Raw genomic sequence first — 15,762 nt, 5'->3', positions numbered from 1 at the left:
GACTTCTCATTAGGTTCTTCTAAGGTTGGATCTACACTGCCCTATAATCCAGTTTCAGAATGCAGATTAACAGCATTTAACTGGATTAAAGGGCAGTGTAGACTCATATAATCCAGTTCAATGCAATTAATCTGCATTCTGAAACTGGATTACATGACAGTGTAGATCCAGCCTAAGTTTTAAGTAGACCGAAATAGTTAGATTGTGTCTGTTGCTACTGGATAGCACAAATGAAATCTTTACATCTTTATCTAGTTGATTCCTTACGAGCACTTCCTACATTTTCAAAACTTTAATAATGATGTTATTTTAATTAGTCTTCTCTATACAAAGGGCCAGAAGTGCTATATCAATTTGATCTGCATTAATGTCAGCTCAGTTTGGTGTCTGTGAGATAACACTCATAATTAGGATTCGTACTGGCATAGCACTGAATGTTAGAATCTACTGGATTGTCTTCCTATACAAAGCACAAGGATATACTCTTGTTGTAAAGTAACTTATTTCTTGGGCACTATCAAAAGCCATGAGATGCTTTCATATCTTAATACAGTGTAGCATGTTAGAAATCACATATGAATAACAGTGAAGCATGAAATAATGATACTTTATCCAGTGTCCCATTGCCATGTAACACAAAGAAACAAGTCAAAAAGCACTGTTTAAAACGTATCATTTCCCCATAAAATAGCAAATAATTTTGCTGTTAAACTCCTCCTCCACTTTTTCTTTGTATACCTTCAAGAATTCAATGAGCAATAATACACTGTTTGATCTCACAAATAGGAATGAAAGGGAAATACAGTAGAGTCTCACTTATCCAACATAAACGGGCCGGCAGAATGTTGGATAAGCAAATATGTTGGATAATAAGGAGGCATTAAGGAAAAGCCTATTAAACATCAAATTAGGTTATGATTTTACAAATGAAGCATCAAAACATCATGTTAGACAACAAATTTGGCAGAAAAAGTAGTTCAATACGCAGTAATGCTGTGTAGTAATTCCTGTATTTATGAATTTAGCACCAAAATCTCACGATATATTGAACACATTGACTACAAAAATGCGTTGGATAATCCAGAACGTTGGATAAGAGAGTGTTGGATAAGTGAGACTCTACTGTAGTCCAAAGCATTGCTCAAGCTTCAAAGATAATAAGTTTGAATTAAAATGGTAAAGGATCACTTGTAAAGTGAAACCAAACCTCCTCACACTCTAGTTCAAACATTTAGACTTAAGTTTGATTCAAATTCTGATCTGTGTTAAGTTTAGGCCCTTCTCAAAATGAGGTTTACTTTCTTTTTCACCGAGTGGTCTTTTTTCCTTCTTCGAAATTACAATGGCATTCTTTCTTCATATGATAAACTAAAACTTTGTTTTTGAAAAGAGGAGGATAACTACAGACAATCCCCAGCTTATGGAGAAAATAGATTTTGTAGGTTTTTTCTTAAGTTGAATTTGTATGTAAATGGGAACAGATACATTTTTAGTGTAACTCCAGTCAATATGTGTATGTATGTGTGTGTTTTGGATAGCAAAGGGAAGGGTTAACACCCCTGTAATGTCTGTTTTACTGTCTGTGCTCTGTTCAGAAGATTTCACCTCACTTTCTTTCTCTGTGATAATTGGATTTTGAAAATTTTGGGTTGTTGTGAGAACAAGGATTGGTGTAAAAGCTTTAGTGGAGACCCTTTTTTCCATGATAACTCATCCAGGAGGGAATTTTACTTCCTAGGAATATGTCCTGTAACCTCTTGTTATCTCACCCCATTCTTAACTATGAGTCGTATGTAAGTCAGATGTCTGTAACTTAGAGACTGCCTGTATTGGCAGTGGGAAGATGGATAAAAATTTAGGAAATTATCACACAATGGTGTAAGCCACATTGGAGGCTCCCTAGACATGAATAAAATAACTTATTTCAGAATTACGTTGTCTTAAACCCATCCCAAACAATTTTCAAGTTGCAGGAAATGAAAGCAGGTTTTCCCCATCTTTCTGGCAGAACTGATGGTGAGAAGAAATTCAATTTACTATCACACAGATAGGAAGACAACACCCATATTTATGAGGCAACCAGCTTGGGGCTACCATATTCATTCACGGTTAGGCTATGCGACTGCCACGTTTTTCGCATTGTTCTATTAAACCCTACAGTTTGCTCTCAACATTTGCAGGAGGCTTTGATTATTCACCAATTTGATTGATTTGTTTACTCCAAGAATCTCTAGATCCTCCAGGCAACTCTATAGTCAACTTCCAAAGCAATGTAAGATTTCTAGAAGTGGAAATTTACCATAGAACCTCTTTGAATGACCTAAAGATTACAGGATATACCCCAGGAAGTATAATGGGGTGGGTTCAGAACATTTCACTTATACATGGATTTTTGGGGAATTTTCAAAGTTTTTATAAAAATATTTTTAAAAACAAACTACAAGAGCTATCTCTTTGAATTTTCTATACAGTGACACAAAATAACAGGGGATCATTCCCTCTAACTTTCAGAAACATTCTTGCATCTACCATTTTTTAGAGAAGTTTTGAAAGTTTTGAAAAAACCATTTTTAAAAGCCAAAGCAGCTCTCATTGAATGCCTCTCATATATACCAATAGAACTCCCATTTAGGGATTTCTTCCCAGCAAAGCACAGAGATTTACTTACTTTTCAGTTTCAACAATTTATTGGAGGTCTGGCTGGCTGCTGCTACAAAGTGAGAAACCACTCCCCTGTCTGATTGGGACTTACTGATGCTGAGCAGCATTCTGGGAAATGTAGTTTAGGGCACAGCCTTTTGAATTCTCTGGCATAGGGTTCCTTGCTTTCCCAAACTACATTTCCCAGAATTCTGTGCTTTCTCATTCTCTTTTCCAGTGAACTCTGCCTTCTCCCTGCTGCTTCTCTCTCCTAGAGGCTGCTTTCCTTTTTTCACTTTGCTTTGCTTCTGAGATTTACAAAATTAAATCAAAAATGTATTGGGTAAATTTTGATTCTTACGTTTTTGGCACGGGCCACACCCAAGCAGCAGATATTATGTCATAAGTACGAATTTAACAAATTTGACACGACTTATGATGATTAACGAAAAATTTACACACCCCTAATAAATATATGGGGGACCCTGGTGGCAGAGTGTGTTAAAGCACTGAGCTGCTGAACTTGCAGACCAAAAGGTCCCAGGTTCAAATCCAGGGAGCGGAATGAGCGCCCGCTGTTAGCCCCAGCTCCTGTCAACCTAGCAGTTCGAAAACATGCAAATGTGAGTAGATCAATAGATACCGCTCCGGCGGGAAGGTAACGCGCTCCATGCAGTCATGCCGGCCACATGACCTGGAGATGTCTATGGACAATGCCGGCTCTTCGGCTTAGAAATGGAGATGAGCACCAATCCCCAGAGTCGGTCACGACTGGACTTAACGTCAGGGGAAACCTTTACCTTTGCCTTTAATAAATACATATAAAAATAAATTAAAATTATCTATCTATCTATCTATGTGATATCTATATAAATGTTTTTACTAATAAATTATTTTGAGTTCCTGTTTTGGGAAAAGGTGGGGTAAAAATAAAATTAAGAACAACAACACATGCATTGAGAATAAGGCTTCAGTCCTATGTATAACTTATTTTTTTCCCTTAGTTACATACTTATTTGTCAGTCAATCCCCTTGCACATAATGTGGTTTCATTTTAAATAGGAACATACAATGTTGCAAAAATGCCTTGTGATTTTTTACTCAGGCAATTTGTCTGGCAGTGTGATAAAGTTGTTTAATGTTGAGCTAGGACTCTGGATACTGGGGTTCAAATTCCCACTGGGCCAAGGGAACCTACTGTGTGATCTTGGGAAAGACACACTCTTTCATCCTCAAAAGGCAAGGACAATCCCCTCTGAACAACCCTACCTAGGAAACCTCATGATAGGTTTTCCTTAGGGTCACCATAAGTCAGAAAGAAAGAACATATATGCCAAATTCAATGAAACACTGGCCAACAGTGGTAAATGTGTCTGATCTTTTTTGTTGTTCTTTGCAATATTAATAGATGCAGTTTCATTTGGTGACTAAAGAAAAGTATTTATAGAATTAAAGAAGCTCTTCAGATATCCTTAAAGAAACAGAGCAATTATGATCAACTACGATTATACTTAACCACTGATTAAAGTGTCTCTTACAGGCATACTCTGAGTGCATTTCAATTGAAAATGTATTTATTCTATCAGCAACTGGATACATCAGGAGTATTTATATGAAACATTAATGAAAAACAAATTCATATTCAATATAATTATGACATTAATAATATACAAGTAATAAAAATCATTTAATGAAAGCTCCTTTTTTCAAAAGTTACTTTTATAGACAGATTGAACAACAACATTTCATGGACTAAAAAGACCATTCATTCAATACAAAAAATTATTCTGCCATCCAGAGTGTTAAAAAGCATATTATGTCTTGGCAATAACAGTGAATTATTTATTGTTACATTTTTGCAATACAATATAAATGTTAAGATTTGCCCTATTGCTGAAAAAAAATCAGATTTCATGGATAAAGATAAAAACAAGTAAAAAGATTTTTCTAAACTTCCCATATCATTAGAGGTACCAGAATATTCTCAAGTACCATACAGCTTCTAGGAAGCGAAAATGTCAAAATCAAGACACAGTTGCTTCACAATGTAACATTTCATGTGATTACATAAAATACCCATTTTAATTTACAATAATGAAAAGATATTTTGCTTGCATCAATGCTGCACAGTTGGCAGCTCTTTCATTAGCTGATGTGTGTTGCCAACCTCTTTCCTATACTTAATACTAGATTCAAAAGCTTGATTTCCATCCAGATACAAATTGATCATTCCTCCTCATCCTGGAGTGGCTGGCGTTTCGGAGGAAGCTGGGGATGTAACTTCTGCCAACGCTCCGGAGGCCAGAGTATATGCGTAGCTCGGGCATGTAAAAGTCCAAGAGAGACCTGAAAAGATAATCGAGATACAGCCATAATAAAAATGTGAGAAGAAATTACTTGGGAGATGATGGCATATGGCATTTTATAAAAGCGCAAGCTAATGATATCCATTGAGAAAGAGCACTGTATATGCGACTGGGATGAAATCCCTCTTTAGTAGCAAATTCATTTCAGGCAGTTTCTGCTGTTTCCAGTCCCCTATTCAAAAAGAAGGAGAGGCTTCTAAAACAGGAATGATGCTGGAGAATTGTGATGATGATAAAAAACATAAAATAGAAATAAAACTCAAAGCAAATAAAAATTTAAAAGCTTGTCCCATATAAAAATTGACTACTTAAATAAAGAACCGTAAAGGAATACGACCTGTGACAGTTCCTTTAAAGACTTGTTGCAAGGCAGTGGCCTGTCTGCACAACTGTTTGCATGTAGAATAGGAATAGAAGCACAAACTGGTCTGGTGGAGTAGGGTCATCCAGATATTGACTACAACACCAATCAGCATACCGTGTTTCCCCGAAAATAAGACAGTGTCTTATATTAATTTTTGCCCCCAAAGATGCATTAGGTCTTATTTTTAGGGGATGTCTTATTTTTCCATGAAGAAGAATTTACATTTATTGTTGAAAAAAAAGAACATTTATTATTTACTGTACAGTAGTTGTCATCACAAACCAGCATAACCAGACAAACTGTGAATCCTATCAAGAATTTCTTGTTACTACCATTATTTCCATGTACAACACTCTATGGTACGTACATTTACCAATCCTGCATGCTCTGGTGTTCTGTTTGGCGGGCATGATTCCAAACAAAAACTTTGCTAGGTCTTACTTTCAGGGGAGGCCTTATATTTAGCAATTCAGCAAAACCTCTACTAGGTCTTATTTTCTGGGGATGTCTTATTTTAGGGGAAACAGGGTAGCTGATGATAAGGAGCGCTGGGAGTGGCTACTCAACATCTGGAGGGGTCTACTCTGCCTGTTCCTGATCAAGATGATTAGGATGTTCTTGTTTGTGGGTGTGTTATGCACACATCTCAAACCTTTTGTGGCTGAGAAATCTATACTCTTAATTATAGGTAAATTAAAATTGTCCTTCAGGAGTTTCAACTGGTTCACACTATCCAGCAAAATATATCCGGATTGATTGACAGAATTTGGATCCCAAGATAGTTCACAGTAAAGGTTCATAAAAAGCAGACTATAAGAAAACAAAGACCGAAATGCAATATCACAGTCTACATTCTTTGATTTTACGAATCCATAACTACATTTTAGAAACACTACAAATCACTAATGGTAAAGTGTGAAGATGTCTATTGGGCACGCCTGATACACACTGGACACTTCTGATCTGCTGCCAGTGAATGGAAGCACATCAGGGAGTACTGTAACACACATTAGTTCCTACTGAGCACTGGCACCATGGTACATCAGGCACTCCACCATAGTACAATGGATGTTGTAATGTCATGGCAGCTCCAATCCCCCCCCCCCCCCACACACACACACACATCACACAAAGAAGCCTGAACTTACTGGTAGACCTATCTTCTCTCCCTGTCAAAATATGTGTAGGATTCAACTAAAGTGAGCCTGACCTCTAAGGCATAGAGTGCAAATTACAGAGCTAGCAACTAAGGCCCCTTCTACACTGCCATATAATCCAGATTATAAAAACAGATAATTCACATTATCTACTTTGAACTGAATTATCTGAGTCTACGCTGCCATATAATCCAGTTCCAAGCAGATAATCTGGATTTTATTTGACAGTGAAAAAGCTCATGAATTGTGTAAAAAGCTCATTATACAAATTCTAAAACTTCCTCAAAGTAAACAAAAAAAAAAAAAGAGAGATGCCTCCTTGTTCATCACATTCCCATTACATTTGCTTTTATCACATACAAAAGTAAAAAAGTTAATTCTGCACCATTTTCTTGTGAAAGAACTATTATTGGCAAATCTTTCCTTCATTTTCCAGAAGGAATGCATGAGTTACATTGCTTATTACGCTATAGTCAGAACTCATTTCAGTCAAATTAGGTTGGAGATTGAGAAATTTTATTCTTGTGAGACCATCCTTTTTTTCTTATTTGCATGTGCTTGTTGGATGATACTTACTCTATGGGCAGATTTCCCTTTAGATATTTTAGCTAGCACCCTGTGTATTTATGAAACTTTCAAATTTAACAGTTCTTATATTTAGCTGTTAAATGACAGTTTAAATATTGACTTTACTGATACTTATCTAATAATTGAGGTGTGACACTTCACAAATTTCTTTTATTTTTATAGATTCAAAGAATTCAAAGCATATCATGGCATCATATGACTCTGTTGAGGCCAAATACTGCAAAATTGAAGAGGAAAAAACAAACTGCAAGTCAGTCATCTGTTCCTCTTAACACAGACCTACAGTAGATAAGACATGTACACTTCACATGTGCAATAATTGTACACCATTTCTACAATTTTGTGATCAATGTTCACAGCCCTTTGGATCATGATCCACATAGGGCTGCTGCTACTAGATGTCTAAATTTGGATATAAACCCTACTGGAGGTGAAATGTATGGGCTCACCATAAATCGTCAGATGATTTAAGGCACAAACCCATGAGTAAATATGTATACGTAGTACTAACTAGAATAAATGGAATGAATTTCTTGGATAGTGAGCAAACATTTACAAATATCGTCTAGGGTGGGGCTTCTTAAACCTAGATTCAACATCTACTGTAGTTGGTTTTGGCAATAGGATCTAGCTTGCAATCAAACCTTAGAACACAGGTGGACAAAGTATAGTTAGTCTAAGAACTGGAACATAACTAGGTAAAGGTTTTCCCCTGACTCTGAGGGTTGTTGCTCATCTCCATTTTTAAGCTGAAGGGCCGGCATTGTCCATAGATGCCTCCAAGATCATGTGGTTGGTATGACTGCTGAACTTGCTGAAAGAAAGGTCAGCGATTCACATCTGAGGAGCGGGGTGGGGTCCTGCTGTTAGCCCCAGCTTCTGCCAACCTGGCAGTTCAAAAACATGCAAATGTGAGTAGATAAATAGGTACTACTCTGGCAGGAAGGTAACGGCGCTCCATGTAGAACGTGACTACTGCCAGCCTATTCGGTTTCCCAGCCTGACCATTTCCTGTTAAAAAGAGTATGAACTGCATCTTCTAAAGATCTCAAAAAGGGATAGCTCACTTTAATATAGGTTATAGAACATTACGATCTGTTAAAATGTAAACAATTACATTTCTTTACAAAACTAGAACTCAACAGTCCATTTTCTGTTGTTGTAGTAGTTATTTTGGCACCATCAAGCACTCCCTCCCCACACACATACGCACAGACATCTGCCTACACCTGCCCTAGAGCACTGCCTCTTAACTGTAGGTCCAGAAATGGGATCATCTTAGTTCAATGTTGGAGTTCTGAAATATTTTGCGACAGTAAAAGGTTTCTGAATACTGCAGTAGTTCTCAACCTGGGGTCCCCAGATGTTTTTGGCCTTTAAACTCCCAGAAATCCTAACAGCTAGTAAACTGGTGTAGGCCAAAAACATCTGGGGACCCCAGGTTGAGAATCACTGACCTAGTGGCTGTTTTATTTTATTTTTTAATTTTTATTTATGATTTTATTAATACATTAAAAGTGGGGGAACAATTTGAGCAAGATAAACAAAGACTGAAAGAAGAAAGTTGGAAGAATAGTCAAGATGAGAAAAAAAGTGGCTGTTTTAGATAATGGCATGAATCTGTTGTGCAGTGCTTTCAGCGGACTCTACAGAATATGCTCCAGCTGTACTTCCTAAAAAGAGAAAATCAGCTTTTTTAGCAAGCCTTGCAAATGCTGGTTTGTAATCAGTACATGTCTGATTTTAATACACATTTTATATTTTTATATACCTGGGGTCACATAAATATTTCTGGGGCTGAAAGGGGTTATAAGTGGAAAAATTTAAGAAACTCCACCCTAGAAGACATTTGGCCTCTATCACTTTACTACATCTGCAGCTGTTTATGCCTCCATGTACTCATGTTTTATTTGATGGGAGAGCGGTGGAATAGCCGATAAAAACCTTCTGACCCCAAAAGGCAAGTCCCTTTCATTTAGACTATTAAATGGCTTGTATTAAAAGCTCTTAATTAACATGAACTTTCTTGTATTTATATATCTGAGAAGTCTTCTGGTCCTTGATGCATCTGAACTAATCTGAGGGCTAGAGTGCAGACATTGCTCCACAATTAAGGGATCATGTTTTAAAGCTGAACCTTTTCTATATGCTCTTAGATCAGAGTCCTGGAAAATTTGTGTAATTCTGAAAAACTGTCCAAACATCTGAATATGATTTTCTCATTAAAAAGGCTGTATTTTTAATATTTTGTTTGCTCCAAAGTTCTACACAGTTAATATCAAGCATTATTCAGACTTGGAGATATCCAGGCATTTCCCATTCTTCAGTATTAAAAAAGAATAAAAAGCAGGCTGTTCAGACTTTTATGCAAATAGACACCAACCACCCCCTTAGGAATATCTCTAGCTAATTCTTATGATTTAATTTCCAGGAATCATGTGTATGCACCAATTTCTTTCTCCTCTCTATAATCAAATCACTGGAGTTGAAGTGGCCTGTATCTAATTCAATATTTTGTAGCTTGATTAAACAGGTGCTGAATTACTTGAATATAATTTGGTTAGTTAACAATGCACGCTATTGATAGCAGATCATTTATGTTGCTGGATTTATACATTATTCTTCATGAAAAACAACCACCTAATTGGTATGGCTGATTTGCAAGTGGTTCTGCCCCTATTTCATCTTGATTGTGCTCCAACTCTAAACATTTTCATTTATGGTATTATGGCATGTTCCTCAAAATACCAGTTGATTCATGTTTTATAACTCTTCATGCATGTGATAATCTGTCTGCACCATGCCAGGTAAAACTCACAGTTATGTGTGTATGGTAGAGGAAGCACGATCCATTTGTCAACTCATTCATTCATTTAATTTATGTGCCATCCTTCTTCCAGAGTGGAACTCAATGCAACTTCCAATCACAATAAATCCGAAACAATTAAAGACAATTAAAATCAAGTCATAAATTGATTTCAAATTAATTTTAAAAAGTTTAAAAGGGAAATGAAACATCTCAATAATACCTTTACTGATTTATATATTAAAAATCTGTTCAAATAAAAATGTCTTTGCTTGTCAATGAAAGGAAAGCAGGAAGTAGGCCATCCTATGGCTGGATCTACACTACTATATAATCCAGTATCTGATCCCATATTAACTACTTTGAACGGGATTATATGAATCTACAGTGCCGAATAATCCAGTTCAAAGCAGATAATTTGGGTTCAAAAACTGGATTAAATGGCAGTGTAGATCCAGTCCTAGCCTCCCAAAGGGTGGGAGAGCCACTTTGAAGGCTCTCTCTTGTGTTCTCACCAAATGACTCTGAGATGGGGTTAGGAGAGAAAGCCTTCCCCTGAAGTTCTGGCAGATTTGTATCAGGAGACATGGCCTTTCAGTTTAATGGGAAATGGTATAATACTAAACCCAAAGCCAATGTTACTTCTCCTTAGACTACGCCTATTGAAAAAGTTGACGTTAAGTTGGTTGTAACCAAGAGGGTCAATTCATTTTAATGGAATCAAACTAAATAAGACCATCAATGCATGAAGCCCTGAAATATGTGGCTTTTCTCTGCTTTATATGGGAAATATCTTACCTTCTAGAAAATGGTTCCCTGTATCAAGGGACACTTTAGCAAAACTCTATTTGAAGTCTAGTTTGAAGATGGAAGAACCTTTGAAGCTGACCATTGACACCAATTGCAAAGCAAGAACTGGGGCCACTTATCAATGACCAACCATCTTTTGAATATCTTGTTTCCCTTCATTTTTTCCTATGGATCACATAAACAGGGCTAATATCTGCAATTTCACTTCTCCACATCTGAAAGGAATATGTTCGTTCTAGGCATTTTCTATGCTTACTAATGTGATTCTATTTGGGGAGGGGAGTACTGAAAGTTGACCACAGAGTCACACTGGAGGACCTAAAAATGCTAGAGAAATGTTTTCTCTAGGCTTCCACCAGAAGTCATTCATTGCAATAGGGTTGGCGATTATCTGTGGTTTTATTCCAGGAAAATATCCCCCATAGATATGTGGGTTTTACTGCTCATAGAAAAATCAGAAACTGGTATAAAAAGGGGAACAAAGCTATGAAACAGAATGTATGGCTCTGCTTTGATTTTTAAACCAGGAAAGTGGTAGAAATTCAGTCTAAACATAAGACATTAATTTAACATTAAGAGCAATGGAGAGAGCAGTTGTAAAATGGAAGCATTTATCTAGCACTCCAGCTATAGCAACACAATGGATTACAGATGAAAACTTTTGAGGTCAAATTAGACAATTTGTCTTTGAGCAAGGCTGTTATAACAGATGAAGATGTTCTGTTGCAGGTGCAAAGCAATTTTATACAGATTATTTCTCCATAGGTTTCTTGTTTGAAAAGATACATACTTTAATTCAGTAATTCTCAACCTGTGGGTCCCCAGGTGTTTTGGCCTACAACTCCCAGAAATCTCAGCCAGTTTACCAGCTGTTAGGATTTCTGGGAGTTGAAGGCCAAAACATCTGGGGACCCACAGGTTGAAAACCATTGCTTTAAATGATGAAAACATGCTTGCATTTTGGCTTCATACACTGAATTTTGAAGCTAAAAACCAAATATCCAGAGATGAATATCAAGTGATATTTCTTCATGAAGCCTGGGCCAAATTATTAGTGGAGACACTGAAAATGTATCCTTTGATCTTCTGAAGACAATTTATGTCCTGGAAATTTTGAATTTGTGAATGTTCGAATTTAGAATCTATCCATATGGAATCTGCAGAAGTCATGCCATTCCTAGAAGTCAGCACTATTCTTCTAAGTATAGACCGGATATATGTCAACAGTTATTACAACTGAATAGAGAGATTTAGCACTGACTTCTTTCTTGAATGTGACAATGAGACCATTTCCTTGTCAGCAGGAGGGAGGGGTTTTCAAAAGAAAAAGCCAGTTTATACTTTATAATGAAGTACTTTACCTTCTTCTAAGATGACCAGAGATCCAGGGGATCATTCCCTACCCTGCCAGAATATCTCTTACAATGTTCAGTTCCCTGCCTAAATGCTAGCTTGCAAGTCATATTTCTCAAACATAACCCATAATTCAAGTTTCCAAATTCTGTGTACAAAGCACTATGCCAGCCTGTGGGAGACTTAGCAACTTCTTTGACTTTAAAAATCCATCACAAGTGGATTGTGTTACTTACTGTATGTAAACAAGAAAAATGACAAGGCTTTTTTCCTTCTCTGAAAATCACAGTGGGAAAACAGCAGCACACAGATGGTATGGTTCATCAATAGCCACAGCTCAGGATTTTGTTAGCGTCTTAAATCATGATTTTTTACATTCAAATGCTAACTCTTCCCTGTCTGTCTGTCTGTCTCTCTCTCTTTTTCTCAATCTATCAACACACACAATATTCTCATTTCATTTGTCCCATGTGCACAGCAAAGAAACTAATTCAGAATGAAAAATGTGTACAATTTTTCAGCTTTTCTGAAGCAAAAAACACCAAATGTTGCTTATCTCTTTTAATTTATGTGAAACACAGATGGAGTTAAAAATAAACATTGGCTTTGCATTAAAATTTAAAGAAAGGTTTCTGTATCATATATAGCTTCCTTTTTTCTGCTCCTTCTGTTAGATATGTTAGGATTTGACAGATCAGATTGCAGATTAACAACACTCTGAGAGGTACATGTATTTTTTTCTCTCTAACAGCACATACAGATGGGGTATTGCAGCTGCCAAGATATCCTGAAGCTCTGGCCATGTTATGACAACTCAAGATTACATAAAGAAGTTCTTTGAGATTATAACACACAGGTTACAGTAAACAAAGCTTTATATGGTTTCATTTCATCCCAAATTGTACATTTTGACAGAAATGTAGAGATAGTGATAATGTCCGTGTGTGTGTAAAGTGAAGACATTGCTCTCCAAACATTGCTCTCCAAATTTTGCCCCCCCTGCGAAATTTTCCTTTAAACCTCAGTTTTCTAGCTTTTCCATGACTAAAAACTTCAGTTGAACATTAGAATAAATTATTCTGGGCATCCAAGGAAGTAGGACAAATGCAAAACTATCAAGGGACTATGAATAGAGCAACTATTAAAGTTCAAGTTGTGAATTATTTTTGGTGTCTTGCTCTCTGCAATGCTAGAAATTTGAAGATTATAGGAAAAATTAATTTGGGTGCAACATTCTTACTGAAGAGGAAATGCTCTCATTTAGACAATAATAAAATATGAACATTAGAAAGGCCTCATTGGAATAAACCAAGTATGGACTTTGCAGGGAAGAGTTTCTTTCCTCTTGACACACTTCTGTGGGCTGCTCCTGAACAGGTACAACAGAAGTGCATCCATCTGTTACTCAAAAATTGGTTTCGGATTAACTGGGAAATGGACTAACTGCCATCTTTGTAGGGGGTTGTGTGTGTGTGAATAAAAACCTGTCTCTGGTGTAATATTCTGTGTTTGCAGAGTGGCTAATCTGTTACCTTTGTGAAGCCCATGTACCATAAATGAACACAAACATATTCTTCTGCTTGTGCTCTCTAAAAACTGTTCTTCAGACATTTTACATCTAAGAAAGTTGTTTGTGATAGTGCTGATAACATTTTGTTTGCCGCATGAATATTCACTTTGAGCTTTTCCACAGCCAGGCATGTAGTGGTGTTGAGCAGGGCAGTAAACCAAGTTTAAGACAGGATAGTATGAGTTGCCTTCAGAGAAGTGGCCTTCAGAGAAGAATGTGGGAGACGAAGGTTTTCCAGGTCGAGTCGCTTGGAGATGAGGGGACAGAATGTGAAACAAAGATAAACTTGTCATTCTCAGAGGCTTAGAAATAAGGAGAGAAAAAGCAGATGTGTGTGGAGGGATTGAGGCCTTTTAAGCGGTTTCTGGGCTTTCAGGCCTTTAGTGGGAACAACATTGTAAAAAGGTGAAACAGCTCCCGGTTTCCAGTTCTAAGTTCCTGTTATTTCAAGATTATTGATTTGATTCCTGTTTATGATTTCATGTTCTTGGAGGCTTTGCCTTTCTTGTGTTCCTGTTTTCATGTTTAGAATATAACTTTTGAACAACACCCTGCTTAAGGATTCTTTTGCTTTGTGTTAACTCAAGTGGTTCCCAAACTTATTTGGCCTACCCTTTCCAGAAAAAATATTACTCAGCGCCCCCTGGAAAGGGGGGCATGTCTTAGAGGGGTGGGTGTGGCTCCTGCTCAAGAGGGTGAAGCTGAGCCTCTCTCCTAGTCCAAGATGCAGGGCTGGGAGGGGGAGATGGCCAGGACTGGGATGGGCGGAGTTACAAGCTCTGAGGTAGGGCTGAGCATCTATTCCTGTCCTGCGGCGCCTGCCAGGACATAGGGGGAAGGGCTAGAGAAGGAGGCAGGGCCTCTTCCCAAGTGCTTGATGGGGCTGAACCTCTATACCCTGCCCATGTGTTCTAACAAGTGCCTCAGGGGAGGTATACAGAGGCTTAGCCCTGTCTCGTGCTCTTGGGAAGAGGCCCCTAGCCCTGCCCTTTAGTCCTAAAAGGCATCTCAGGAGAGGTATAGAGGCTCAGCCCTGTCTCGGGCTGTTGTAAAGAGGCCCCGCCCCTGGCCCCATCCCTGGGTCCTAATAGGTGCCATCACCGCCCCCCTGGATCGCTGCAGCACCCACTTTGGGAATCACTGCTCTATGGCTTGCTTTTTGATGCCTTGGTTCAAAAGCTGATGAACTCTTGATCTTGCTGGGAATTACTTTTTGTACTTTTGCTGCTTCTTTTTCGACTGCTTTTTTCCTTTTATACTTTTTCATTAAAAAAACTTTTACTTATTGGATTATCTGAACATTGTGTGGTTTTGGGTGAAAAGGTGTTCCAGTGCTACAGTGCAACAGAACATTATAACTTTATAATAATAGCTTTATTTTTGTACCCCGCCTTCATCTCCTCGAAGGGACTAGGGGTGGCTTACATATGGCACAAGGTGCCTAAAACAACGCATAAAATAAACCCACAGTACAATACAAAATAAAACCACTAGTATATAAAACAACAATTTGAGCTTATAACAGTGCCAGTAACCTAAAGTGTCATCTGTCATAAAAACATGGCAAATGGTAAACAAGAAGAAAGGAAAGGGATAGTGTAGCTAAGGAACATGGGAATGGGATGAAAGTGCTGTGCTGTATCATAATTGCTGATTATTGGGCTAGACATTCTCAAAGGCTTGTCTAAACATCCAAGTCTTCAATTCCCTCCGGAAGGAGGACAGGATGGAGGCCTGCCTAATCTCCCTGGGGAGGGCATTACAAAGCTGGGGGGCCACCACCGAAAAGGCCCTCTCCCTTGTCCCCACCAACCATGCTTTTGACGGTGGTGGGACCACGAGAAGGGCCTCCCCAGCAGATCTTAGCGCTCATTTGGGCGGGGGGGTATGGTCGTGAAGATAGGCAGGGCCCAAACTGTTTACATTCAGTAAAGATAAATGACAGCTGAGTATTATACCTAAATGCAGTAAATGTAAGAAGATTCCCCATATCTTCCCATTCTTGTAGGCAATTTTTCTTCCTCGGCACATTGAGTTAGATCCAATTCCTGGTCCAAACTAAAGTATGTCTGTTGAATCACTGGAATGTAACTAATCCCATTGATTAA

At 37.9% G+C, this 15,762-nt stretch overlaps 1 protein-coding gene across 3 annotated transcripts in view; it reads right to left on the bottom strand.

The window, feature by feature from the left end:
• Positions 1-4,192: 4,192 nt before the first annotated feature.
• immp2l (inner mitochondrial membrane peptidase subunit 2) overlaps positions 4,193-15,762 on the bottom strand; it is a 658,834-nt gene continuing 647,264 nt past the window's right edge. For all 3 annotated transcript variants that reach the window (XM_003221201.4, XM_008111145.2, XM_008111144.3), the window contains exon 6: positions 4,193-4,986. In XM_003221201.4, the coding sequence (XP_003221249.1) occupies positions 4,867-4,986 (120 nt within the window). In that variant the 3' untranslated portion in view covers positions 4,193-4,866. The remainder of the gene's footprint in view (positions 4,987-15,762) is intronic.

Source organism: Anolis carolinensis, chromosome 5 (assembly GCF_035594765.1).
Source record: "Anolis carolinensis isolate JA03-04 chromosome 5, rAnoCar3.1.pri, whole genome shotgun sequence".
Taxonomy (NCBI): domain Eukaryota; kingdom Metazoa; phylum Chordata; class Lepidosauria; order Squamata; family Dactyloidae; genus Anolis; species Anolis carolinensis.
The sequence above is the reverse complement of the archived record's forward strand: the minus strand, read 5'-3'. Positions and strand labels throughout refer to the sequence as shown.